Source organism: Haematobia irritans, chromosome 3 (genome assembly GCF_050003625.1).
Source record: "Haematobia irritans isolate KBUSLIRL chromosome 3, ASM5000362v1, whole genome shotgun sequence".
Classification (NCBI taxonomy): domain Eukaryota; kingdom Metazoa; phylum Arthropoda; class Insecta; order Diptera; family Muscidae; genus Haematobia; species Haematobia irritans.
The window spans coordinates 78,898,754-78,926,394 of record NC_134399.1 but is presented as its reverse complement, the minus strand read 5'-3'; the positions used below and the strand labels follow the sequence as shown (position 1 = coordinate 78,926,394).

General features: G+C 35.4%; 1 protein-coding gene across 1 annotated transcript; it reads left to right on the top strand.

The window, feature by feature from the left end:
* On the top strand, positions 1 to 22,719 carry mmm (missing minor mitochondria). The gene is made up of 9 exons (XM_075301303.1): positions 1 to 126; positions 187 to 321; positions 376 to 1,040; positions 1,095 to 1,257; positions 11,853 to 12,043; positions 12,812 to 13,906; positions 13,964 to 14,139; positions 21,746 to 21,948; positions 22,007 to 22,719. Exons 1-9 carry the CDS (start codon positions 65 to 67, stop codon positions 22,653 to 22,655), a joined length of 3,339 nt encoding a protein of 1,112 aa, XP_075157418.1. The 5' UTR covers positions 1 to 64; the 3' UTR covers positions 22,656 to 22,719.
* The last annotated feature ends 4,922 nt before the right edge of the window (positions 22,720 to 27,641 follow it).

Sequence of the window (27,641 nt, the reverse complement as noted above, 5' to 3'; positions counted from 1 at the left end):
TTTGAAATAAAAACAATAGCTCTCAAACAATTGTAAATAAGCAAATTAAAAAACAGAAATAAATATGACAGATACACCACAAATGGAGGAAGAGCCCAAAGAAGAAAAAGAAGATGAAAGAACAAAGTACTATAATATTGGTATTAAAAGGATAAAATAAATCTATCTTCACATTATTATTTACAGATTTCTAAGAATCAATAGTAATATACTAAACTGGAAAGCTCCTACAAATGATACGGAACCAATGGAACCTTTTGACATAGCCAAGGCATGGGATGCGCTTCTATCACTTCCCAGCTGTCAGGAAATCATGATATTGTAGAGTATATTTAATTAATGTATTATTGTATCTGTATAATAGTCTGTTTTTAGGGATTCCAACCAGAAACGTTTGAATATGGTAGTGGGTGTTAATGTCACACAAGAATTTCCTTGGAAACAAATACCCTTTCGTAGTTTAAGAGATAATCTTCTCGATGAATTGCCCAATGGACAAATGTATTATGATGCTTTTCAGGGATATGATGCCGATAATCATGTACTAATGGGTTATGTTCCACTTCTCACTCAAGATGCCGAAGATCCTCCGCCTGGTGACCCATTTGTCATGTATGTGGATCCGGCCGATGCAAAATTAGCCTTGGCCATTATTCGCAATATGGAAACCTATGAGAGTTCACTAATAAATAAGCGTTTGCAGAGAATGCCTAGAGCATGGGTTTCACTTGGTAGTGAGGATGAGGTTAATTTGACGATATCACAACGTTACCACGAACCAGTGGATGTGGAAATCCAAAGTGTTTATCCCTTAAATATACCAGCGGATAAACAATTCACATTTCGCTTCACAAAGGATGTGAGAGATGGCTATGTGGAATTGGTGCCTCCGGATAGCGCCAACTTTGAAAATGTAGCCCGTCGCCGTATAACAGTTGGCATACAATCTGCTATGCCTCGCATAGATATAGAACAACAAACGGATCCAACATTTCCCACAAATGCATGGGCTCAGTATTTATATGAAATCAATGAGGATGGTGAGATTAACCTTACGGAAGAAGTACGTTTTTTAAAATTTCTGCCCTTTCCAGAGGATTGCCTTGATCCTGTGACTGAAGATGAAGAGGAGAAAAAGCCAGCTAGTAGAGCCGTTACGCCTGAACCACCGAAGCCTCCAAAACCTCCACCAGATGTCTCTGATAGAATCGAATTTCTATTGAAGACTTTAGAGTTTAACCAAATTGATATGTATCGGTGAGTTATATCATGAAAGACCATATTTCATCATAAAATTGTTTCGACTCCTATATGTATACACCAAAACGACCAAACTGCTATTATTTACACTAGGGTAGGTTAGGTTAGGTTATGTGACAGCCCGATGTATCAGGCTCACTTAGACTATTCAGTCCATTGTGATACCACAGTGGTGAACTTCTCTCTTATAACTGAGTGCTGCCCGATTCCATGTTAAGCTCAATGACAAGGGACCTCCTTTTTATAGCCGAGTCCGAACGGCGTTCCACATTCCAGTGAAACCACTTAGAGAAGCTTTGAAACCCTCAGAAATGTCACCAGCATTACTGAGGTGGGATAATCCACCGTTGAAAAACTTTTTGGTGTTCGGTCGTAGCAGGAATCGAACCCACGACCTTGTGTATGCAAGGCGGGCATGATAACCATTGCACCACGGTGGAAATGGAATTAATTAATCTTTTAATTGGTTAAAATAAAAAGTTAATTGATTTTTGCCACTCAATTAATTTTTTAAATGATGTAATCAATTATTTATTTATTTATTTATTAGTAATTATTTTACCTTTAGATGAAGTAATTTTCTTATAATTTCCATACACAGAATTTTTTTCTGATTCAATAACGAAATTATTTGCTCTACTTAATTTTTTATTGAAATGTCTTCAATCACGAGAGTGATAGTATCATTCAGTGTTTTAATTGAGCATGAAAATCATATTTGATTAAAAAATTAACTGATTTCAAATTTCAATTAATTTTTAAATAAAAATGTAATTGATGTTGATTGCAAAATTCAATTACTTTTAAATTAAAACGTAACTATTTCAATCGCTTTCTTAACTGACTTAGTGATTTTAGTTTGATTCAAATATTGGCTATTCCAAATATTCCAAAATCTTTAATTAACAATTTAAAAAATCCATAAATATACCCTGCGCCACACTGTGGAACAGGGTATTATAAGTTAGTGCATATGTTTGCAACACCCAGAAGGAGACGAGATAGACACATGGTGTCTTTGGCAAAAATGCTCAGGGTGGGCTCTTGACTCGATATAGCGATGTCCATCTGTCCGTCTGTCCGTGAACAATCGACTTCAAATTTGGCACAAGTATGTGTTTTGGCTCAGAATAGATCCCTATTGTTTTTGGAAGAAATCGGTTCAGATTTAGATATAGCTCCCATATATATATTTCGCCCGATATGGACTTATATGGCCCCAGAATCCAGAGTTTTACCCTAATTTGCTTAAAATTTTGCACAAGAAGAACAATTAGTACTATAGTCATGTGTGCCAAATTTTATTGAAATCGGTTCAGATTTAGATATAGCTCCCATATATATCTTTCGCCCGATATGGACTAATACGGTCCCAGAAGCCAGAGTTTTACGCCAATTTGGTTGAAATTTTGCACAGGGAGTAGAATTAGCATTGTAGCTATGCGTGCCAAATTTGGTTGAAGTCGGTTCAGATTTAGATATATCTCCCATATATAGCTTTCGCCCGATTTACACTCATATGACCACATAGGCCAATTTTTAACTCCGATGTAGTTGACATTTTGCACAGGGAGTAGAATTAGCATTGTTGCTATGCGTGCCAAATTTGGTTGAAATCGGTTCAGATTTAGATATAGCTCCCATATATATGTTTTTATACCCTCCACCATAGGATGGGCGTATATTAACTTTGTCATTCCGTTTGTAACACATCGAAGTATTGCTCTAAGACCCCATAAAGTATATATATTCTGGGTCGTGGTGAAATTCTGAGTCGATCTAAGCATGTCCGTCCGTCCGTCCGTCTGTCCGTCCGTCCGTCTGTCCGTCTGTCCGGCTGTCCGTCCGTCTGTGGAAATCACGCTAACTTCCGAACGAAACAAGCTATCGACTTGAAACTTGGCACAAGTAGTTGTTATTGATGTAGGTCGGATGGTATTGAAAATGGGCCATATCGGACCACGTTTACGTATAGCCCCCATATAAACCGATCCCCAAATTTGGCTTTGGGAGCCTCCCGGAGCAGCAAAATTCATCCGATCCGGTTGAAATTTGGTACGTGGTCTTAGTATACGGTCTCTAACAACCACGCAAAAATTGGTCCATATCCGTCCATAATTATATATAGCTCCCATATAAACCGATCCCCAGATTTGACCTCCGGAGCCTCTTGGAAGAGCAAAATTCATCCGATCCAGTTGAAATTTGGTACATGGTGTTAGTATGTGGTCTCTAACAACCGTGCAAAAATTGGTCCATATAGGTCCATAATTATATATAGTTCCCATATAAACCGTCCCCAGATTTGACGTCCGGAACCTCTTGGAGGAGCAAAAGTCATCCGATACGGTTGAAATTTGGTACATTTTGTCAATATATGGCCTCTAACAGCCATGTAAAAATTGGTCCATATCGGTCTTTAGTTATATATAGCCGATGACTTATTACACAAAAATTGGTCCATATCGCCAAAAATAATCTACCAAAACTTTATTTCCATAGAAAATTTTGTCAAATTTTATTACTATAGAAAGTTTTGTCAAAATTTCATTTCTATAGAAAGTTTTGTCAACAGTTTATTTCTATACAAATGTTTGTCAAAATTTTATTTCCATAGAAAATTTTGTCAAAATTTTATTTCTATAGAAAATTTTGTAATCTACCTAAACTTTATTTCCATAGAAAATTTTGTCAAATTTTATTACTATAGAAAGTTTTGTTAAAATTTCATTTCTATAGAAAGTTTTGTCAAAAGTTTATTTCTATAGAAATGTTTGTCAAAATTTTATTTCTATAGAAAATTTTGTAAAAAATTTATTTCTGTAGAAAATTTTGTCAACATTTTATTTCTTTACAAAATTTTGTCAAAATTGTATTGCTATAGAACATTTTGTCAACATTTTACTTCCATAGCAAATTTTGTCAACATTTTATTTCTATAGAAAATTTTGTCAAGTTTTTATTTCTATAGAAAATTTTGTCAAATTTTTATTTCTATAGAAAATTTTGTCAAACTAGATTATATACGTATTTAATCGGCCTTTTTTTGTTTAATATATACCCCGTATGGGCTAACTTACAATTTAGAAGACAGTGCTAAAAAGTTTTACGATACCTTGCCATCGGCAAGTGTTATCGCAACCCAAGTAATTCGATAGAAGTTCCTACGCAATCCATAGTGGAGGGTACATAAGATTCGGCCTGGCCGAACTTACGGCCGTATATACTTGTTCTGATTTCGAGAAAAATGGTCAAAATACCAACATTTTCCTTGTAAAATCGCCACTGTTTAGTCGAAAAGTTGCACAATTGACTCTAATTTTCCTAAACTTCTAATACATATATATCGAGCGATAAATCATAAATAAACTTTTGGAAAGTTTCCTTAAAATTGCTTCAGATTAAAATGTTTCCCATATTTTTATACCCTGCTCCACACTGTGGAACAGGGTATTATAAGTTAGTGCATATGTTTGCAACACCCAGAAGGAGACGAGATAGACACATGGTGTCTTTGGCAAAAATGCTCAGGGTGGGCTCTTGAGTCGATATAGCGATGTCCGTCTGTCCGTGAACACATTTTTGTAATCAAAGTCTAGGACGCAGTTTTAGTCCAATCGACTTCAAATTTGGCACAAGTATGTATTTTGGCTCAGAATAGATCCCTATTGATTTTGGAAGAAATCGGTTCAGATTTAGATATAGCTCCCATATATATATTTCGTCCGATATGGACTTATATGGCCCCAGAAGCCAAAGTTTTACCCTAATTTACTTAAAATTTTGCACAAGAAGAGCAATTAGTACTATAGTCAAGTGTGCCAAATTTTATTGAAATCGGTTCAGATTTAGATATAGCTCCCATATATATCTTTCGCCCGATATGGACTAATACGGTCCCAGAAGCCAGAGTTTTACCCCAATTTGGTTGAAATTTGGCACAGGAAGTAGAATTAGCATTGTAGCTATGCGTGCAAAATTTGGTTGAAATCGGTTCAGATTTAGATATAGCTCCCATATATAGCTTTCGCCCGATTTACACTCATATGACCACAGAGGCCAATTTTTTGGTCCGATTTAGTTGAAATTTTGCACAGGGAGTAGAATTAGCATTGTAGCTATGCGTGCCAAATTTGTTTGAAATCGGTTCAGATTTAGATATAGCTCCCATATATAGCATTCGCCCGATTTACACTCATATGACCACAGAGGCCAATTTTTAACTCCGATTTAGTTGAAATTTTGCACAGGGAGTATAATTTGCATTGTTGCTAAGCGTGCCAAATTTGGTTGAAATTGGTTCAGATTTAGATATAGCTCCCATATATAGTTTTTCTGATTTTCGACAAAAATGGTCAAAATACCATTTTGTCGAAAATTGTGAGTATCGGTCCATGTTTTGGTATGGTCCCCATATAAAACGATCTCCCGATTTGGGGTCTTGGGCTTATAGAAACCGCAATTTTTATTCAATTTGCCTGAAATTGGAAATCTAGCGGTATTGTAGGAACACAAATACGTGTGCCAAAAACTGTGAGTATCGGTCCATGTTTTGGTATGGTCCTCATATAAAACGTCCTCCCGATTTGGGGTCTTGGGCTTATAGAAACCGCAGTTTTTATTCAATTTACCTGAAATTGGAAATCTAGAGGTATTGTAGGACCACATATACGTGTGCCAAAAATTGTGAGTATCGGTCCATATTTTGGTAGGGCCCCCATATAGACCGATCTCCCGATTTTACTTCTTGGGCTTATAGAAACCGCAGTTTTTATTCAATTTACCTGAAATTGGAAATCTAGAGGTATTGTAGGACCACAAATATGTGTGCCAAAAATTGTGAGTATCGGTCCATGTTTTGGTATGGTCCCCATATAAAACGATCTCCCGATTTGGGGTCTTGGGCTTATAGAAACCGTAGTTTTTATCCAATTTGTCTGAAATTGGAAATCTAGAGGTATTTTAGGATCATAAATAGGTGTGCCGAAAATGGTGGGTATCGGTCCGTATTTTGGTATAGCCCCCATATAGACCGATTTCCCGATTTTACTTCTTGGGCTTCTAGAATCCGAAGTTTTTATCCTATTTGCCTGAAATTGGAAATCTAGAGGTATTTTCGGGTCATAAAGAGGTGTGCCGAAAACGGTGAGTATCGGTCCATATTTTAGTATAGCCCCCATAAGAACGATCTCCCGATTTAACTCCTTGGGTTTCTAGAAACCGTAGTTTTTATCTGATTTGCCTGAAATTGTAAATATTCTGGTATTTTAGGCTCACAAAAACGTGTATCGGATTAAGTTTTTATCGGTCCATTTGGTAATGCCTCCATATAGACCGACTTCACTTATTGAGGGTGTAGAAGGCGCACTGATCATGAAAATTTCTTGAAACTCAATGTAAAATTTCCAGATTTTACTTCTACAGATTTAAGATTTCAAATCAAGACGTTATTTTATAATTTTCTTGCACACTTACAAGAGATGTTAATGATTCCTCTAAAACTCAAACAAAAATGGTTCTTATAAATCCAGAATCTGATATAGTCCTCATAGGTGAAATCTTTAAATTTATCTTCGGGAAGTCCTCAAGCCCTCCTGAAATTTCAAAGGAAACCCTAACATTTGGTTCATGGTGGTGGGTATTTAAGATTCGGCCCGGCCGAACTTAGTGCTGTATATACTTGTTTTGGTCTTCTTTAGGTTCTGCTTGACAATAGCCCAGCATTTCTCAATTGGGCGGAGCTCTGGCGTGTTGGGAGGGTTCTTGTCCTTGGGAAACACCTGCACGTTGTTGACGGCCTTTTTACCGTAATGGCAAGATGCCAAATCCGGCCAAAACAGTACGGAACAACCGTGTTTCTTCAGGAAAGGCAGCAGACGTTTATTCAAACACTCTTTCACGTAAATTTCTTGGTTGACAGTCCCGGAAGCTATGAAAATGCTGCTTTTCAAGCCACAGGAACAGATGGCTTGCCAAACCAGATATTTCTTTGCGAACTTTGACAGTTTTATGTGCTTGACAATATCTGCTACCTTTCCCCTTCCTTTTGCCGTATAAAACTCCTGTCCCGGAAGCTGTTTGTAGTCGGCTTTGACGTTACCACGCAGTCAAACTTTGTCAGCATCGTCGTGTACAGCCTCCGGGATCGCGCTTTGGCCGTCGTATTTTGTTTATCATCGCGATTTGGAGTCACTACCTTCTTGAAAGTCGATAGTCCGGCTCGATGCACGGTTGTAGACGATACACCCAGCTTTTTTGCGGCATCTCGGAGAGAGAGGTTAGGGTTTCGCTTGAAACTACCGGCAACTCTCTTTGTCGTCTCAGCGGCTTCCGGTTTTCGATTTCCCCCCGATCCAGACTTCCTGGCTGTCGACAAACGTTCCCCAATCACTTTAATTACATTTGTAACGGTTGATTTGGCAACTTTTAGCGATTTTGCCAGCTTTGCGTGCGAGTAGCTCGGATTTTCGCGATGCGCGAGCAAAATTTTGATACGCTGCTCTTCTTGCTTGGACGGCATTTTGACAACTGAAGAGTGAATTCCAAAATCAAAATAGGAGCAACATTCTACACACACACACCTTCAAAATGAGGGGGTGTTCAGGTTTTTTAAATGCAAAATTGAAAGAAATACGTCAAGTTTATATTGACCAAATTTTGTATCACCGTATCACCCTTTACCACAGTGGTGAACTTCTCTCTTATTACTGAGTGCTACCCGATTCCATGTTAAGCTCAATGACAAGGGACCTCCTTTTTCATTGAGCTTAACATATCTATATCTAATGGTGTTTTCTGAAAAAAGTGCTTTGCCGTCATTTTGCACCCAGAAAAAAGTGCCTTCGAAACTAAAGGAAAAAATTTTCATCAATATAGTTTATCCATTTTATTTCCATTAAGGTAAATTTTTGTGAAAAATAATAAAATTTACTCGTTTCAGTAAAAAAATCCTAAACTGTAAGCAGTTAGGAATAGTTCATTAACTAGAATAAGGCATGGAATTTTACTCATAGTATTTTCTTCGCTGGGTATAAGAATTTACAACTGAAAAAGAAAATTTTATTCACCGATAACAAAGCATTCGTAAAAATAAACAAAAACCGAACTAAAACCAAGTTTCCTCAAAATTAGTAAAATTTCTTATAAAATGATAATTGCGACTTCCTTTATAATAGAAAGTTTTTCATACATACGAACAACACTTGGTATAGAAAAATATTTTAGTTCATTCGTACTAAGAAGTATGCAATCCTTTCAAAACTTAAGGAAACACACTTGTTAGAATATAGGAAATTTTCCTAAATTTCTATTGTCTACCTGTAATCGATACCTGTCATCGTAATCGATGTGTTTGCGCGTGGGTGTAATCGATATATTTGCGCGTCGGTTGTTTTTTTAGTTGGAATCGCGTTGTTTTGGTATACGGAGAGATTGTTAAAAAATAATATGGTAAAATAATATAATAAATAACAAATAAAATATATAAAATATTTGTTATTTTAAATTAGTGAGAAAAATTTTCGTTTTTTTAAAATAAATCTATCAATGTTCGTGATAGTGTATAAAGAAAGAAAACACCAGCAGAATAACAACCCTTTCATTTGTCTTCATTTTGGAATCTTCAAATATCAGGTAATATTCAGTGACGCTAACCTTTTGCAACAAAAATGTTTTATGATTTTTTATATTTGTAGGTATTGAAATTGTAAAAGGAGGTCAAAATCGTTAGGCAGCAACTTATTAAAAGTGAAAAGTACAAGAAGAAGAAAAAGTGCGTTTTACAGTTGATAATATCACACGGAAATTGGATGTAGTGGATTAATAAACTAATATTTCAAAGAGATTCGATGCTGTTGATTCTTAATAAATATATTCAATATATTAATAAAACATGTCTTTTATTGAAGATAAAATTGCTTATAGAAATAAATAAAATTGTATTTAAAAACGAAGGAAAGCAGTTCTAATTATGAAGTAAAAATTTTACCACAAATGTGAAAGATTTGTCGAAATGAATGAAAAAATTTCAATAAAATCATTCCATATATGAATTCAAATTAGTTAAATTTTTTCATTCTGTAGTATAGTGGTATATAAATATAGGAAAATGTTAACTAATATATGGAATGCATTATTCCTAATTTCTACGAAAATCACATCGTTCAAACAAATAAAAATGTCTTTGGCGCTATACGAAGTTCAACTTTCTTCACAATGAGTTCATTTTAACTTAAAGAAGGGGTCACTTTTTTCTGGGTGTGCCTGTACAGAATGCGCATTTTTAAAATGTTACCAGCAACCTAAAAAAATACTATCATTTCAGCGGGCAGAAAAGAATTCAAAGAAGGAAACAGGGCGATCGCAGCACTCTCGTTTGTTGGCAGTGCTGAAAATGCCCGTAATTTGCCTCTATGCGTGGCACTATTTTCAAAACAGAATTCGAAGCCTTTTCGCACTTTTGCCTGTTTTTTAGAAAAGAAACTAAAAAGTACATTTTCCGGCCAAAATGCAAAAAAAGTGCGCATTTTTTACAAGAAAAGAAAACGCCATAAGTCTGAACCGATTTTTTCCAAAATACATAGGGTTCTGCTCTGACCCAAAACATAAACTTGTGCCAAAGTTGAAGTCGAATGTACTAAGACTGCGACCTGGACTTTGATTACAAAATTGTGTCCGGGAGATCGGTCTATATGGGGGCTATACAAACAACATGGACCGATACACCCCATTCTCGACCTAAATGTGGTCCTAAAATACCTCAATATTTCCAATTTGAGGCAAATCGGATAGAAAATACAGTTTCTAGAAGCCCATGAAGTAAAATCGGGAGATCGGTCTATATGGGGGCTATACCAAAACATGTAGCGGTACACCCCATTTTCGGCACACCTATTTGTGAACCTAAAATACTGTAGATTTCTAATTTCAGGCAAATTGGATAGAAAATACAGTTTCTAGACGCCCAAGAAGTAAAATCGGGAGATCGGTCTATATGGGGGCTATACCAAAACATGGACCGGTACACCCCATTTTCGGCACACCTATTTGTGAACCTAATATACCTCTAGATTTCCAATTTCAGACAAAATGGATAAAAATTTCGGTTTCTATAAGCCTAAGACCCCGAATCGGGAGGTCGGTTTATATGGGTGGCGGTTATATGGTCGTGGGTATAAAAAGAAAAATATTACTATCAGTGTTGCCAAAAAAATTTTCAGTTTACCCTACAAGGCAGAAAAAAAATCCCTACTTTCCCCTACATCCCCAAAATTTTCTCCCTACAGTTTCCCCTACAATATTTTTCGTTATATTTAATTTATTTATTATATGAAAATACAATGTAACATATAAAACTACAATGTATATAACGTAAAATTAAATTTGTACTTTGTATTCAGTCATGTAAATAAAAATTAATATCAAAGCTTATATAGTTCCTTAGAGGAATTGTGTTTTTTTAGATGCGTAGTCTCGCATTTGAAACTCATACAGTCTATGCTGTTGGATTGCATATATGATCTTAGAATACATATAGAATTCAGGAGGGTGTGCGATAATTTGTTGCGTTTTTTGGTCCGAACATCAGTTACTGTAGAAAAAATTCTTTCTGCGTCTGCATTTGCATGAGGTAACGATAGTATTGCTGTGGCCAATTTTGATAGATTTGGAAACATAAATTTTCCATTGAAATCTTTTAATTTAAATATTTTTGTCCAAAACTGAACAATGTCCACAGCTTCGAATTCTTTAATTTGTTTGATGTTTTCTTCATCAGATAACATAGATGAATTACAAAGGATCAAAGGAATAGCAGAAATACAAAGGATCAAAGGAATAGCAGATCAATTGCCCAAGGAAAAATAAAATGTTATTTTGTAAAAACAAGCAACAACCACCAACTTAATCCAATATCGCTCCCTGTAAAATAGCGCTCCAAGCTACCTAAAAAACGCCGCTTTCTATGTGCGAAATAATGGTTTCCATAAAAATTTTTCGCAAGAATGAACATAGTACCGGCCTTAATGTGTTTTTTTTCTTCTTCTTCAATTTGTGAAGTTATTTGTATTTTGTAACGACTTATTATGTTACCATATGTCGTCGAAGATCATACGTTGCCAGCTTCGAACTTAAGTATTGGCGACGACCTAAATGAAAAAGCTAGCAAAAAGCGTCGGCGTATTTGACTATTTTTCCTTCACCATGACCACCAAAACACATAAGTTATTGAAAATGTTGTTGAGGGAAAAAATTCCCTACGTTCTGGCGTATTTGAAAAAGTCGGCCCCTACTCCCTACAAACGCTAAAAATTAGAAAAAAACCTACATGTAGGGAATTTCCCCTACTTTTGGCAACACTGATTACTATAGTAATTAGTATACTAATACAATAAATAATTGACTGCTTCAATTAAAAAATGAGTTTTTCGGCCAAAATTAATTCAACTTTTAATTGAACCAATTAACAAATTATTTAAAGTGCCAGAAGAAACCAATAAATTTTTAAATCAACTATATTTAGATTGAAAAGATTTCGGGTAGAAGGTTCCTTCTATACATCATGTAATCGATTATAATTTTATTCTATTTTTTAGAAACGATTATCCGCTAATATCCAAGACTCACATGATGCATCATACTACACCGACTTTGGAGGAAACACTTTGTTTTGCTAATATATCCAAAAGTCAGGAACGATATGTATGTGGTTATGATTGGTACCCTACATTAGCTGGTCTTATTGTTACCTCCTATACATTTAGTACAGCAGCTACTTTAGAATCAGGTAAGAAAAAATTTAAATGCTTATTATTTCAATACGCTGCCAATATTTTTTGAATTTGACGGCACTTCTGAGAATCTCCACCACAATGAAAAAACTGTGAACCCATCACGAAGAAAATTTTTTGTTATGTTTAGAAAATTTAGATTATTTTTTGAAAATTTTAATTAAACAGTATAATATTTTTTGGCAAATTCAAGAAAATTTATTAGACATAATTATTTTTTTTTTCAACTTGTTAAAGAAAATTTTGTAGTTTGAAAGAAAAAATTGGAGTACAAAATTGCAAGAATCTCAAGAAGTTCAAGATGGGCGCATTTGTAGTAAAATTTAAAGAAATAATGTATTATTTTGTTAGAAGTACAAATTTAGTAAATCTTTATGCTTCATTTGTGTATAATATTTTCCCGTTTTTACTTAATTTAACTAACGTACGTAAAATTTTTTAGAGTAAAACAAACTTTCTCCAAACATAATAATTTCATGAACTAAAATAAAGTTAAATTGACTTTAGTGAAGAAGAGGGTTCAATTTTTGTTAGTGTTAAATTTTTTTGGTACATTTGCCCATCACTGATGGCGATTGTTATAGTGCCACTTAAGAGTATGGTAGCGATTATGATAAATCGAACATTGAAATGCTGGCAGAGATGGGACTAGTTTTTTTTTTGTTATATTGTCGTCATAGATATTTTGTAGTTCTAATTTTCACCATGTGGTCCGAATCTTTAAATATAAATTCACTTTAATTTGTACATTTTCCCTTTAACAGTTGATGCTAAAAATGATTTAATACAACGCGTAGTCCTACAATCCAATCCCATATTGATGTGGAGTTTTGATGATAATCTTAACTATAAATTGGAGTTTGAATCCCCATTGGAGATTACCACCTTATCGTTTTGTCCCTACGATTCGAATGTTCTATTGGGTGGAGCCAGTAATGGACAAGTCATTTTATGGGATTTACAAAATCGTGCCGAAACTTTGGATTCTACAGAAATGCTTTCATCGTCTCAAATTCGTTATAGAATGCTTATTAACGAATTTCTGAAATGGACCATACAAATCGATGAGCAAATGTTGGTCTCACCAGCCACCATATCCCGTCTAGATAAATCCCAAAAGGGTCATATAATGGCTATACAGTGGTTGGGTAATCACTGTTCGGTTAATTCCTTTGGCAAATTGAATATGGATAAAAATGCCAAAGCCACAAATTGTTTCTTCCTGACATGCTCGTTAGATGGTACTATAGCGTTTTGGAATCTTGAGGGTCAAGTGGGTAAGAAGGCTGCATCGACAATAAGACGTGATTTACCAAAAGCTCTGACACAAAGCGAGTCAAGTCATAAGGGCAAAGTGTTAGTACCAATTTTTACTGTGGCCTTTAATGAACCTCTTACTGCCGTTGTGGCCGATACTCCAACCTTCGCGTGTTGCCCTGTGGACTTAGTCGGGGATAGAAAACATCTCTACAATTATCGTGTTCAATTGGTATCGCAGGATTCCGAAGAAGTGCGACAATCTTGTATTGTATCATCATTTTATGGAAGAATAGAAAGAATTTCCTGGCAAGGTCTCTATGCCGAGTCTGAAGGTCGAGAACCCATAACAACGTCGGTAAATTTTGCTCGTGTTCACGATGGACCCATCATTTCGTTGAAAAGAAATCCCTTTTTTTCTTGGTTGTTTGTTTCCATTGGCCGCAATGTAGTTGCAGTTTGGAAGGAAGATTACAATTATTCTCCAATATTTTGGCGTCGAAGACAGAATGATTTGACTGCCGTTGCATGGAGTGAATCGAGGCCATCGGTATTATTTTTAACACGAATCGATGGAAGTCTTGAAGTTTGGGATATTTTATGTAAGTCAAATTATAGGATTTATTGGAGGGATGTATTTTTCATCAATTCTCTTTCAGCTCGGGACGATGATGCTTGTTTGAACGATGTTTTGGGCGGAGGCATAGTAACACAAATCTGTGAACATAGACCAATGGAACCAGATAAGTTACTGGGTATCGGTGACTACAATAGCAGTTTGCGTATGGTGAAGTTACCGAAGAGTTTTTACCATCAATTTTCACAGGAGTTGGAGGTGAGTGAAATGTTGCTATTTTATATAATTGATATACACTGATGTGAAATATGGTACGTGGTCCGTAAATAAAATGAAATATTTCATTTATGAAATAAAATAATGAAGTATTTCATACCATTAAGCAAGGCCGTATTCAGGGGGGGGGGATGAGGGGGATCAAATCCCCCCCGAAATGAATGAATATTTTTATATAGGTAAATATATATTTTTAGCTGCATAGAAAAATCTTATCGAAGATGTTGAAGAAAAGCTGGAGGTTTTATTTTGAAAAACGCTTACATATAAAACTTGCACAAATCATAGAATACTAGTTGAAAAGCCCGTCAAACGACGGTCGAAAAAAAACAAATTGTTTTTGTTCTCGCACCACAAATTTCATTTTTGGAAAATGTCTTTCTGCTTTTTATTTGTGTTTGTTGTTCTTTTTGTGAACATGACTCGCTTTGTTTGGCCATAGCAACAACAACGAAACAGCCAAACACACATGTGTAAATGAAATGGCGCAAAACCTGCGAAAAGAACCTGCCTAATTCAGCGATGGAAGCACTAGGAGAGTGCAATAAAGAGATATTTCCAAACGTACATATTCTTTTAAAAATTTTGGTCACTTTGCCAGTTACTCAGGGATGGAAAATACAATTTTAAAGAAAGTCCAAAAAAGGTATTTTTTGAGCGGAAAGGTACTTTTTACTAAATTTCAACAAAAATTTCACTGGAAAATTATTGTCAAGAGACTAAATTTTAAAGAAAATAAAATTTTGACAAAATTTTCTATATAAATAAAATTTTGCAAAAATTTTCTATAGAAATAAAATTTTGCAAAAAAAAATCTGTAGAAAAAAAATGTTGCAAACATTTTTCTATAGAAATAAAATTTTGCAAAAATTTCCTATAGAAATAAAATTTGTACAAAATTTTCAATTGAAATAAATTTTTGACAAAATTTTCTATAAAAATAAAATTTTGTCAAAGCTATTGTACCATAAATCTGATATCGACTCAAAAATGTCTACACAAAAGGTACTAAACATTCGCGGGGGTACTACGGTACTGACCGGGGTAAAAAAGTATTGAAAAAAGTACTATAGTACTGCATTTTCCATCCCTGCAGTTACTACGTACTCATCCGAACTTTCATTTTCAATAATGAAGAGATTAAAGACGTATCTTAGAAATTCGACTAGCGAGAGTAGACTCAATGGATTGGCATTAATGTCGGTTCATCGCCGAATAAATGTGCCGACTGAAGAAGTAATTGATTTATTTGCTGCCCAAAAAGCCCGTCGGCTCAATTTAATATTATAAAAATATTGTATACATACCTATGCATAAATAAAATTTTCTACACATGAGATTATATGAATATTTTTTTTAAGTTGAACCCCCCCCTGAATTAAAATCCTGGTTACGGCCTTGCCATTAAGTAAACTTTTCATTATTATTTTAATGAAAATGTTTCATTACATTAATGATAAATTTCTTTGGCTAAATTTGAAAGAAAAGTTCTCACAGTGTAACAGGTTGGCTGATAAGTCCCCGGTCTGACACATAACTAGATGGCGTCGCTAGTATTAACTGCATATTATTTTTATATAGTACCAACCTTCAAATGATTCGTGTCAAAATTTGACGTCTGTAAGTCAATTAGTTTGTGAGATAGAGCGTCTTTTGTGAAGCAACTTTTGTTATTGTGAAAAAAAAAATGGAAAAAAGGAATTTCGTGTTTTGATAAAATACTGTTTTCTGAAGGGAAAAAATACGGTGGAAGCAAAAACTTGGCTTGATAATGAGTTTCCGGACTCTGCCCCAGGGAAATCAACAATAATTGATTGGTATGCAAAATTCAAGCGTGGTGAAATGAGCACGAAGGACGGTGAACGCAGTGGACGCCCAAAAGAGGTGGTTACCGACGAAAACATCAAAAAAATCCACAAAATGATTTTGAATGACCGTAAAATGAAGTTGATCGAGATAGCAGAGGCCTTAAAGATATTTGGATATGCGAAAGCCCTGTGCAAAATGGGTGCCGCGCGAGCTCACATTTGACCAAAAACAACAACGTGTTGATGATTCTGAGTGGTGTTTGCAGCTGTTAACTCGTAATACACCAAAGTTTTTTCGTCGATATGTGCCAATGGATGAAACATGGCTCCATCACTACACTCCTGAGTCCAATCGACAGTCGGCTGAGTGGACAGCAACCGGTGAACTGTCTCCGGAGTGTGGAAAGACTCAAAAGTCCGCCTGCAAAGTAATGGCCTCTGTTTTTTGGGCTGCGCATTGAATAGTTTTTATCGATTATCTTGAGAAGGGAAAAACCATCAACAGTTACTATTATATGGCGTTATTGGAGCGTTTGAAGGTCGAAATCGCGACAAAACGGCCACATATGAAAAAGAAAAAAGTGCTGTTCCACCAAGACAACGCACCGTGCCACAAGTCATTGAGAACGATGGCAAAAATGCATGAATTGGGCTTCGAATTGCTTCCCCGCCCACCGTATTCTCCAGATCTGGCCCCCAGCGACTTTTTCTTGTTCTCAGACCTCAAAAGGATGCTCGCAGGGAAACAATTTGGCTGCAAAATGGTATCAAAAAATTGGAAGGTCGTTATAATCATTGTATCGTTCTTGAAGGGAACTATGTTGAATAATAAAAACGAATTTTGACAAAAAATGTGTTTGTCTTTGTTAGACCGGGGACTTATCAGCCAACCTGTTATCTTAACATTGTACGCCTTGGGAATAATGCCTAATCCTCGTTAGGTTATATACAGTGGCAGCCCTAGTCGCACTTAAGACTAATAGCACAGACGGTGAACTTCTCTCTTATCAATCAGTTCTATGTTTACGGATGTCCTTTTTATAACCGAGTCCAAACGGAGTTTTACATTACGTTCAAACCACTTAGGGAAGCTTTGAAACGTTCAGAAATGTCATCAGCATTACTGAGAGGGGATAGAGCACTGCCGAAAAACGTCAACTTCGCGATATTACCGTTGAACTCATCAACCATTTTATTGACCGTATCGTACTTTGAGTTCGCCAAAATTTGATATTAACGGTACCGTATGTAAGTATGTTAAGAACTACAAGAAGTTGGCAGGAAGACCGTGAGAATCTTGACCGGTCACCTAGATTTGTGAGCAAATCTCTGCCAATTAGGATCGTCGGTTGATAGTGTATACAGAAAAAAGTTTGAGGAGTAGGGGGAGACCTTGATATACAGCTATGCTTTTAATAGGTATAAAGCCAACCATATCGAGAAATAGATGATTCAATACCTGAATCAGCATAGAAACACGGACTGAGAACTAAGGGAATCGGCAAAGACACTGAGTTCTTGGGCATGGGAAGTTAGAGCTCATATCACAGAGAAATCTGTATCACCTTTTTAATGCGCTTTACAGAATATCAGTTATTCCGGACGACAGTGCTCGTGTCTAACATATCCCATATGTTGTGCACATTATAAGTTAAGTCCGAAGGCATAATCGATACTGCTACATGTTTATGGGATCGTTAACACATTTACCGATTATTTAGTCATCGCCGACGGAATACCTGATTGTCTGTAAAGCGCGTAACGTAACCTAAATTCTTAAGGTGTGTTGTGACACGAGAAAAAAAAAGATAAATACATAAAATAATAAAGCCCTGCTTACGTATTCTTAAAGATAGTAAGTGTGTGTATATTTCTTTACCAATGCCATAGGTAAAGCATCTGTTGTCAGAGCATACAAATCCAGCACTAATATGACTATGGGATATTCACCAAATGTCTTCTTTAATAAACGATCGACATACTTACGTTCTAACCACGGTTGTCACAGTTGGTAGAATTCTACCAAAATTGGTAGATGTTTTACTGTTTGGTAGATTCGTAGAATTCTTGAGGTTTGGTAGATTTTGCAAGTTATTCCTCTCCAACTAAAATGTATTATTTCTACAGAAATAAAATTTTAACAAAATTTTCTATAGAACTAAAATTTTGACAAAACTTTCTATAGAAATAAAATTTTGACAAATTTTTCTATAGAAATAGAATTTTTGCCAAAATTTTCTATAGAAATAAACTTTTTGCCAACATTTTCTATAGAAATAAAATTTTTGCCAAAAATTTCTACACACAAAGAAAATTTCATTAAAAGTCAGCCAACTAAAATTTCATTAAAAGTCAGCCAACTCATTGATATAACGGAACATTTTCATTAATACAATGAAAATATTCGTTAATATTAACGAAAAAATTCGTTGTATTAACGAATTTGTTTCATTGGCTGACTTTTAACGACACATTTCGTTAATATAACGAAACTTTTTCTACTAGTGTATAGAAATAAAATTATGACAAATTTTTTATAGAAATAAAATTTTGACAAAATTTTCTATAGAAATACAATTTTGACAAAGTTTTCTATAGAAATAACATTTTGACAAAATTTTCTATAGAAATAAAATTTTGACAAGATTTCTCATAGAAATAAAATGTTGATAAAATTTTCTGTAGAAATAATATTTTGACAAAATTTTCTATAGAAATAAAATTTTGACAAAATTTTCTCCAAATTTTGGTGGATTATTTTTGACTCGTGTGGCAACCGTGGTTCTAACACATTTTATACCCTCCATCCAGGGTACATTTATAAGGTAGGGTCATAAGCCAACTGATTTCAATATGTTTTATTTTATCTCAATTCTTCCTGCACTCTACAGCACTCTGTATGTTACTCTGCACGCACACAAGCAAACCAACCAATTATATATTTGAATTTGATAGGAAGAATTACGGCCAAGCATTGTATGTGCAAAAGAAATTATTGCTTCCACCTTAGGTTAGAATGGCAGCCCGATTTATTTCAGGCTCACTTAGGCTATTTAGTCCATTCTGATACCACATTAACTAAAAATACATATTACATACACTCTCAAACAAAATCGCTTCCACAAACACATTTTGCTTCAAGCCTATATATTTTCAGGATTGGTCCAAACAAAATATTGTTTGTATTGTTCAAACATATTATGTTTCACATTAGGGCATATACTGGTAGAAAAAAAATTTAATAAAATTTTCTTTGTGTGGATATATTTTTAAGGATCCAATTGGTTACTTCCATTATTCTATTTGCAGCATACTCTCTCTAGGACTCTCTTTCCAAACACATATATGTTTATAGGCTATTTCTAAATTAATATATGTTTGCATCTAAGCATATTATATTTACAAACAGTTTGTGTCCCAAACATAATACGTTCTACCATATTAACATATATGTTCCAAACATGTTATGCTAGTTTATGAACATTATATGCTTGCACTTAAAAATATTGTGTTAAAAACTTTGAGTTCCAAACATATAATTTTTACACCCAAACATATGAAAAATAGTCTTTTTCGTCCGTGTAGAGGCACTTCTAGTTTTTACCACTGAACCCAATTATTTTCTCCGTTGGACCAACCTGATTGTTCCAAAACATTAGCAGACTGCTTAATTTAACGTTTTTCAGGTCCGTCAGTAATCTAAACCTATGTTATATGTCCCTAAAATTCGCGTACGCCACCGTGGTGCAATGGTTTGCATGCCCGCTTGCATACACAAGGTCGTGGGTTCGATTCCTGCTTCAACCGAACACCAAAAAGTTTTTCAGCGGTGGATTATCCCACCTCAGTAATGCTGGTAACATTTCTGAGGGTTTCAAAACTTCTCTAAGTGGTTTCACTGCAATATGGAACGCCATTCGGATTCGGCTGTAAAAAGGAGGTCCCTTGTCATTGAGCTTAACATAGAATCGGGCAGCACTCAGTGATAAGAGAGAAGTTCACCAAAGTGGTATCACAATGGACTGAATAGTCTACGTGAGCCTGATACATCGGGCTGCCACCTAACCTACATAATGGCAGCTCATGCCTATCAGCCAGCGACCCGTTATAGCAGATATCAGGAATGATCTCACGTTTTATGAGTTTGCAGGTAGCCAGAGGCATACACAGAAATTCTAGTTCCCCCGGTAATATGTAAGGTAGTTCCTTATCACAATGGACTGAATAGTCTAAGTGAGCCTGAAACTTAATCTGTGACCGTTTGCTAATTAAGGAACACTGAGTCCAAGGATTTTATTGCAGGTCGACTGCCTGAGTATATATTAATGCTAACATTTGTTGGAATATTACTTCTCAGCCAATTTGGCACCTTTATTATTGCTAATATTTTGGCCCGAAAACCTCTACAGTTATTTGGTAATTGTTCGCTATTTTAAGTTCCAGGTCTTTAGAATATACTCCGAAACCCGATTGTCCATCTAATTTGTTTGGATGGGGTCTGTGAGCACCACGCCTCACTGTTGGGAACTTTCAAACTTTTATTGAAAAGCGGTTTCGCCGTGCCTTATTTCAATCCCAGCGATATCTGCCGCAACCGAGGAGCCATTTTTGCGGCTGATTGTTTGGTCAATATGTTTAAAAGCAATAAATGCAGCATGACATTAAGGGAATCTGTTCTTGTCTTTATGTATGTTATGCACCTGAGATACACAAGTACGCCATTCGATGAATTTTATCGCAATTTGTCGCCTGCTGAAGTGCCGGCCACCCGACAATGACAGCATATACCATTATTGCTCTAATCACTGTAGTTTACAGTCAATACACAATTTTCGGTTTTAGTCCCCACTTTTTCCCTATAGTCTTTTTCACGAGTGCAAGGCTACCGTGGCTTTTCTCGGCCTTTCTATTTAGCTTAAAGTTCGGCTTCGTCCAATACAACTCCAAGGTATTTTGCACACTCACCAAAGGGAATTTCAATACCACTTAAGGAGATGGGCTTAACCGTGGGAATTTTGCGTTCTTTGCAGTACATGAATAGTTCTGTCTTTGCAGGATTTACCACATAATCAGTGTATGCCACCACCATTATCCATTCTTCTGCTAGTGAAACTAGAAGGTTGTTTATAGCAACATTTCAAAGAAGAGGTGATAGAACTCTTCCTTGGGGAATGCCTCTGTTCAAAACCCGTTGAATGTTTGCTTGTCCTTGTGTGGCAGAAATATGTCTCTTCTTAAAAGTTCGTCTACCAGCCTAAGTATCCCTGGATCAACAGAGTTGTCAATCCATTAATATTGAACTGGGGTGGACGTTATTAATTGCCCCGTATAAGATAAATATCTATCAGCCTCTACTTTATAAGTGTACCCTGCCCTTCAACATAGGATAGTGGTCAAATTCTAAGTCGATCTAGCGTGTGTGTCTCGTCCATCTGACTGTTTATATCACACTAACTTTTGAACGAAACAAAGCTAATGGCTTGAAACTTGACACGTGTTATTGATGCATGTCGCAGTACAATTTTATATGCAATCCATGGGGGGAGGGTACAGAAGATTTGGCCTGGCCGAACTTTTGGTCATATGTACGTGATTTCTCTGAGTTGATTCTTAAATCGATGTAAATTTGAATTATTTGAGTTAAATCCTAAAGACTTGGCCTGTCCGAACTTTCGGTCGTATGTACTTGACTTCTCTGAGTTGATTCTTAAATCGATGTAAATGTGAATTATTTGAGTTAAATCCTAAATTTTAAATATCTCTCCTTAATCTCTTCAAAGGATTTTCAAACATATATTCACAATGAAGAATCCCGCAAAAGGGATATCCAGGCTTGGGAAGAACAATACTATGAACGAAATAAGGATGTTATTGAGGCCAAACGACAAGCCGAACGGGATGCTCATAAAGAACTGGAAAGACAGGAGAAAGAAAAGGTTTTACAAGCAGTGCGAAAAGCCAAAGAAGAAGAGGAAGCTAAGAGGTAAGAGGAAATATATTTATAGTAGACATAAGAGCTAATTCCACTTCATACTCATTAGAAGTGCAGCACCTCCGGCCCATGTAACATTCACCGAACAAATGCGACGCCAGTGGTATGAATTGAACTTGAAAAGACTTTTGAAAATCCTTATGACGCGCAAGCGTGTCAATGAGAAACAATTGAGACAAGAAACCATCTTGGAAAAGGAACGTCTGGCATATGAGGCTGCCAAAAAAGAATCATTGGCTAATGTTCTGGCTCGAGTTAGTGAAGAAGTAACAGCTATACGTCTTCGTATATATCCCCAGGAAATACCTGATTTACAGCGCAGTGATATGATAAAATCGTCGGTGGATACAATATTGCAGGAGGTTGACGCCTATCATACAATTGAAGAGGAAATCAACAGCTCATTAGCTGTTGGAGATGCATTCCAAGATGTAAGCTATTCGGATTTCCTTTATCGTGGTGGACAACGTCGGAAGAATGTCAATAAATCCGTGGGTGGTAACACCGAACGATTGCACTGGTATGAAGTTATGTGTGAAGATAAACTTCTTAATGAATGTGATTGGGGATTTGACACATTTGCCGAGTTATTGCATACCACTGATGTGAGCTCGTTGCCACCATCGGAAGGGAATTTAATAGGAGTCCAAGCACCAATGACTCGAGATGTTGAAGTTGATGGTGAAGGGGATGGATGAAATTAGTTTGATTTTTTTTAATTTTTTGGTGAAATAAGTAAATTCATTTTTTGTAAAGAAGCTATTTGTGATTTTTATTTTAGTGGTTCGATTATGAACCACGAAAAAGTTATAGAGTGGAGTTGGGTTTAATGCAACATAATCTCAATACAGAAGTGATTATCTAAACAATTATGTAATATAAGGAATAACAACTAAGGAAACACTTTATCAAAGAGTTCTTTAAATATGACATACCTGCTAAAATAATATGAGTTTGAGAGAATTTATCGTGTCTTCTCCGACTTTTATTTCAACAGAATCGGATAAAATTCGCTCTTCCAAAAAGTTCCGGAAGTCAAATCGAGGGATCGGTTTATATTGGGGCTATATACAATGATGAACCTATACTACCAAATTTCAACCGTATCGGATTCTTAGTTTATTGTTCTTATAAAATAATAATGTTTAATATTTCAGCAAACACTGACTGCTTTCGTTTTTTCAGTAGACTTTTTGCTATTTTAGCAGACTTTTCTGCTGTAGCTTTGAAACTATTTGGAAAAGAAATTTTGCACTCTTGTACTGTGACCAATAGACAATTATCCATATAAGTTATATTTATATAGCATAACTTGAGGAGCCCACAAACCGATTAAACAAACTTTATTTAACAGAAACATATATTTAGTTAGGCACCGTGGGGCTGGTCCTGGGTTCGAGCCTGCTTCGACCGAATACCAAAAAGTTTTTTTTTTAGTTTTCTTTACATATATTCCAGATATGTTCGAAAGATTCCGAAAAGGTATTCAATATTACATACTACTATATTAAATTTGTACTATGAAACTGTAAAATGTGTCTTATTAAAGACTTGAAGTCAGAAAAGAATAGTGGTTGATATAAACGAAATGGTCTGTGTTGTTGGTTCAGAAATAATTTTTTTACTGAAAACATAAAAATTTTGTAACAAACGTATATTTTTGGTGATAAAAGTTTAAAATTTTCGAAATAATTCAAAAAACTCTAACAAAAGAAAAACCTTTTCGGTACACGTTTTCCAAAAGTTTTTTTCTTTGCGTGTATTGACCAAATATGAAAAATTATGCTGCGTAAAATTCAGGACACGCAATTTAAAATTTTTAATTAAAAGAATGAGGCGGATTTAAATTATTTTCATTAATTATAGGATACGATTCTTTGAATTTTGCTTCCCCCTGCTTAACCCTTTCACTACCGATGTCTACCTCAAAGGGCATGCTTTTGAGTGTGAATTGTATATTATCATTGTAAGCTTTATTTTACTGTATTTATTGCATCATTATTTTATTGTATCACAGAAAAAAATTCACGAAAGTTTTTCCAATTAAAGTCGTAATTGAGTTTTAAACAATATTCAATTAAAAATTTAATTGATTCAACAAATTTTTTAATTGAAACAAAACAAGTATATACGGCCGTAAGTTCGGCCAGGCCGAAGCTTATGTACCCTCCACCATGGATTGCGTAGAAACTTCTTCTATACACTGGCATCCACAATCGAATTACTTGGGTTGCAGTAATGCTTGCCGATGGCAAGGTGTCTTAAACTTCCTAACACCGTCTTCTAAATTGTAAGTAAGTCCATACGTGGTATATATTAAATTGACAAAATTTTCTATAGAAATGAAATTTTAACAAGATTTTCTATAGAAATAAAATTTTAACAAAATTTTCCATAGAAATAAAATTTTGACAGAATTTTCTATAGAAATAAAATTTTGACAAAATTTTCTATAGAAATGAAATTTTAACAAAATTTTCTGGTATGGTTGTTAGCGGCCATATACTACCATCACGTTCCAAATTTGAACCGGATCGGATGAAGTTTGCTCCTCCAAGAGGCTCCGGAGGTCAAATCTGGAGAACGGTTTATATGGGGGCTATACATAGTTTTGGACCGATATGGATCAATTCTGGCACTGTTGTTAGAGACCATATACCAACATCATGCACCAAATTTCAGCAGGATCGGATGAAATTTGTTTCTCTTTGAGCCTCCGCAATCCAAATCTGGGGATCGGTTTATATGGGGGCTATATATAATTATGGACCGATGTGGACCAATTTTTGCATGGTTGTTAGAGACCAACACCATGTACCAAATTTCAGCCGAATCGGATTTGCTTCTCTTAGAGGCTCCGCAAGCCAAATCTGAGGGTCCTTTTATATGGGGGCTATACGTAAAAGTGAACCGATATGGCCCATTTTTAATACCATCCGACCTACATCAATAACAACTACTTGTGCCAAGTTTCAAGTCGATAGCTTGTTTCGTTCGGAAGTTAGCGTGATTTCATCAGACGGACGGACGGACATGCTTAGATCGACTCAGAATTTCACCACGACCCAGAATATATATACTTTATGGGGTCTTAGAGCAATATTTCGAGGTGTTACAAACGGAATGAAAAAGTTAATATACCCCCCATCCTATGGTGGAGGGTATAACACAACAATTAAAAACTTTCCAGTCAAGTGTAGCACCCATATATACCGATCATCAAATTTCACTTGCGGAGCCTCTTGGAAAAGCAAATTTCATCCGATTTGGTATGCGATATTAGTATAGGTCTATAATCCATAATTATATATAGCCCACAGATTCATATTTATATATAGCTGCAACTACGCAAAAACTTGTCGACATCGGTCCATAGTTATATAAAACCCCCCAGATTTGAATTCCGGAGTTCCTTGGAATTGTAAATTTTATCCTTTCCGGTTGAAATTTGGGACATGGCGTTAGAATATGCTCTCCAACATGCCCTCTAAAAATAATGCAAAAATTTGTCCATATCGTTCCATAATTATATATAACTTCCATATAAACCGATCCACAGATTTGACCTACGGAAGCTATTGAATGAGTACAATTGATCCGATCCTGTTGAAATTTGGTACGTGATGGTAGATATGCAATGCAGACGTTGGTCAATACCGATCAATTATTATTACAGCCGCCATATAAACCGAGCCTAATGGAGGAATAAATTTAATTCGATCCGCTGAAATTGTGCCCTCTAATTACCATGTGCAAATCATATCAGTTCATAACTATCTATGGACTCCTCTATATAATCCGATTAAGAACAGAATTTGTTTATATAGGTATTTAATCTGCTTTTTTCTACCGTAGACTCCATATGGGCTAACTTACAATTTAGAAGACAATTTTGTGAAGTTCGCCATCGGCAATTTTTTCCTCAACCGATGTAATTCCATTGTGGATGACAGTCTAACTTTCTATTCAATCCGTAGTGGAGGGTACATAAAAATCGGGTTGGCCAAACTTTCAGTCGTATATACATAAATTTTATACCCTAATCCACTTTGATCTGTAAAAAAATGTGCCTACCAGAAATATTGATTTTAGACCCCATAAAATATATACCACCTCCTGAGTCGATCTAGCGCTTGGTGTCCGTTCATCCGTCTGTCTATGTATTTGTAGTTCACAGGATTCCGGTCACAATTATTAGCCGATTTTAATGAAATTTGATAGAGGGTGTTTTTTGGGCACAAGGACGAACGAATTTGGAAGAAATCGGATCAAATTTAAATATAGCTCCCATATATATGCATCGCCCGATTTCGACAAATTTGGTCACATTAACCGATCCTCTTTTTCATCACCCTTCTAGTCTGCAAAATTTCATCGAAATCGGTTCAGATTTAGATATAGCTCCCATATACATATATGTATCGCACGATTTTCCCAAATATGGTCATTATTTAAAACCGTATTTATTAAGCGATCTTACTCAAACTTGGTCTTTTATAGTACTATAAGTATATATTAACAATATGTGCTAAAAATCTTCGAAATCGGTTCAGATTTAGATATAACTCCCATACACATGTATCGCTCCATTTTGCCAAATTTGGTCGTAAAACCCTTATTTATCGACCGATCGTATTCAAAGGTGACTAAATGTTATCTTCTGTAGCATTAACTGTAGGTGCAAAATTTCATTGAAATTGGTTCTGATTTAGATTTAGCTCCCATATATATATGTATCGCCTGATTTCGACAAATTGGGACAGATTGCACTTTTTTATCAACCGATCCTAGTAAAATTTGGAATAAAGTAATCTTTTTCATCACCCTTCAAGTCTGCAATATTTCATTGAAATCGGTTCAGATTTAGATATAGCTCCCATATACATATATGTATAACCCGATTTTCCCAAATTTGGCCATAAAAACCTTATTTATTAAGCGATCTTACTCAAACTTGGCGTACTCTAATCTTTTATAGTACTGACAATATGTGCTAAAAATCTTCGAAATCGGTTCAGATTTAGATATAACTCCCACATACATGTATCGCCCGATTTTTGCTAAATTTGGCCGTAAAACCCTTATTTATTAACCGATTGTACTCAAAGGTGGCTACACCCAGAGAAGGAATATGATCATCTCAAACATGTTTCAAGAGCGCCATGTTACTTTTTCACAGCGAACATATAGCATTTTTGTCGCAAATACATTCTTTTCTCGTCAAACATAACATGCTTTCCGAAATCTGATACATAATCTCCGAGAAAAGAACATGATTTCGACAAACATGCCACACGTTTTCCGTGAAAAAGTGACATTTTGCTCTTGGAACATGGTTGGGGTGACCATATTCCTTCTCTGCGTGTTAATGTAATCTTCTGTATGTGCAAAATTTCATTGAAATCGGTTCAGATTTAGATATAGCTCCTATATATATGTATCGCCCGATTTTGAAAAATTTGCACCTAATAACCTTTATTTTTACCATAGAGGCCTTATTTATAAACTGATCGTACTCAAATTTTTAATGCGTTCAATAAGTGGGAAATTTAAATTAATTTGTCTGAAAAGATTCAATATAGCGATTGACATTATTGTTTTTGTAATACCAAAACTACCTTACTAAATATGCCTTAAAATGTAATTTTATTTTTTTGTTTTCTTTTTTGTTTATGTTATTAACT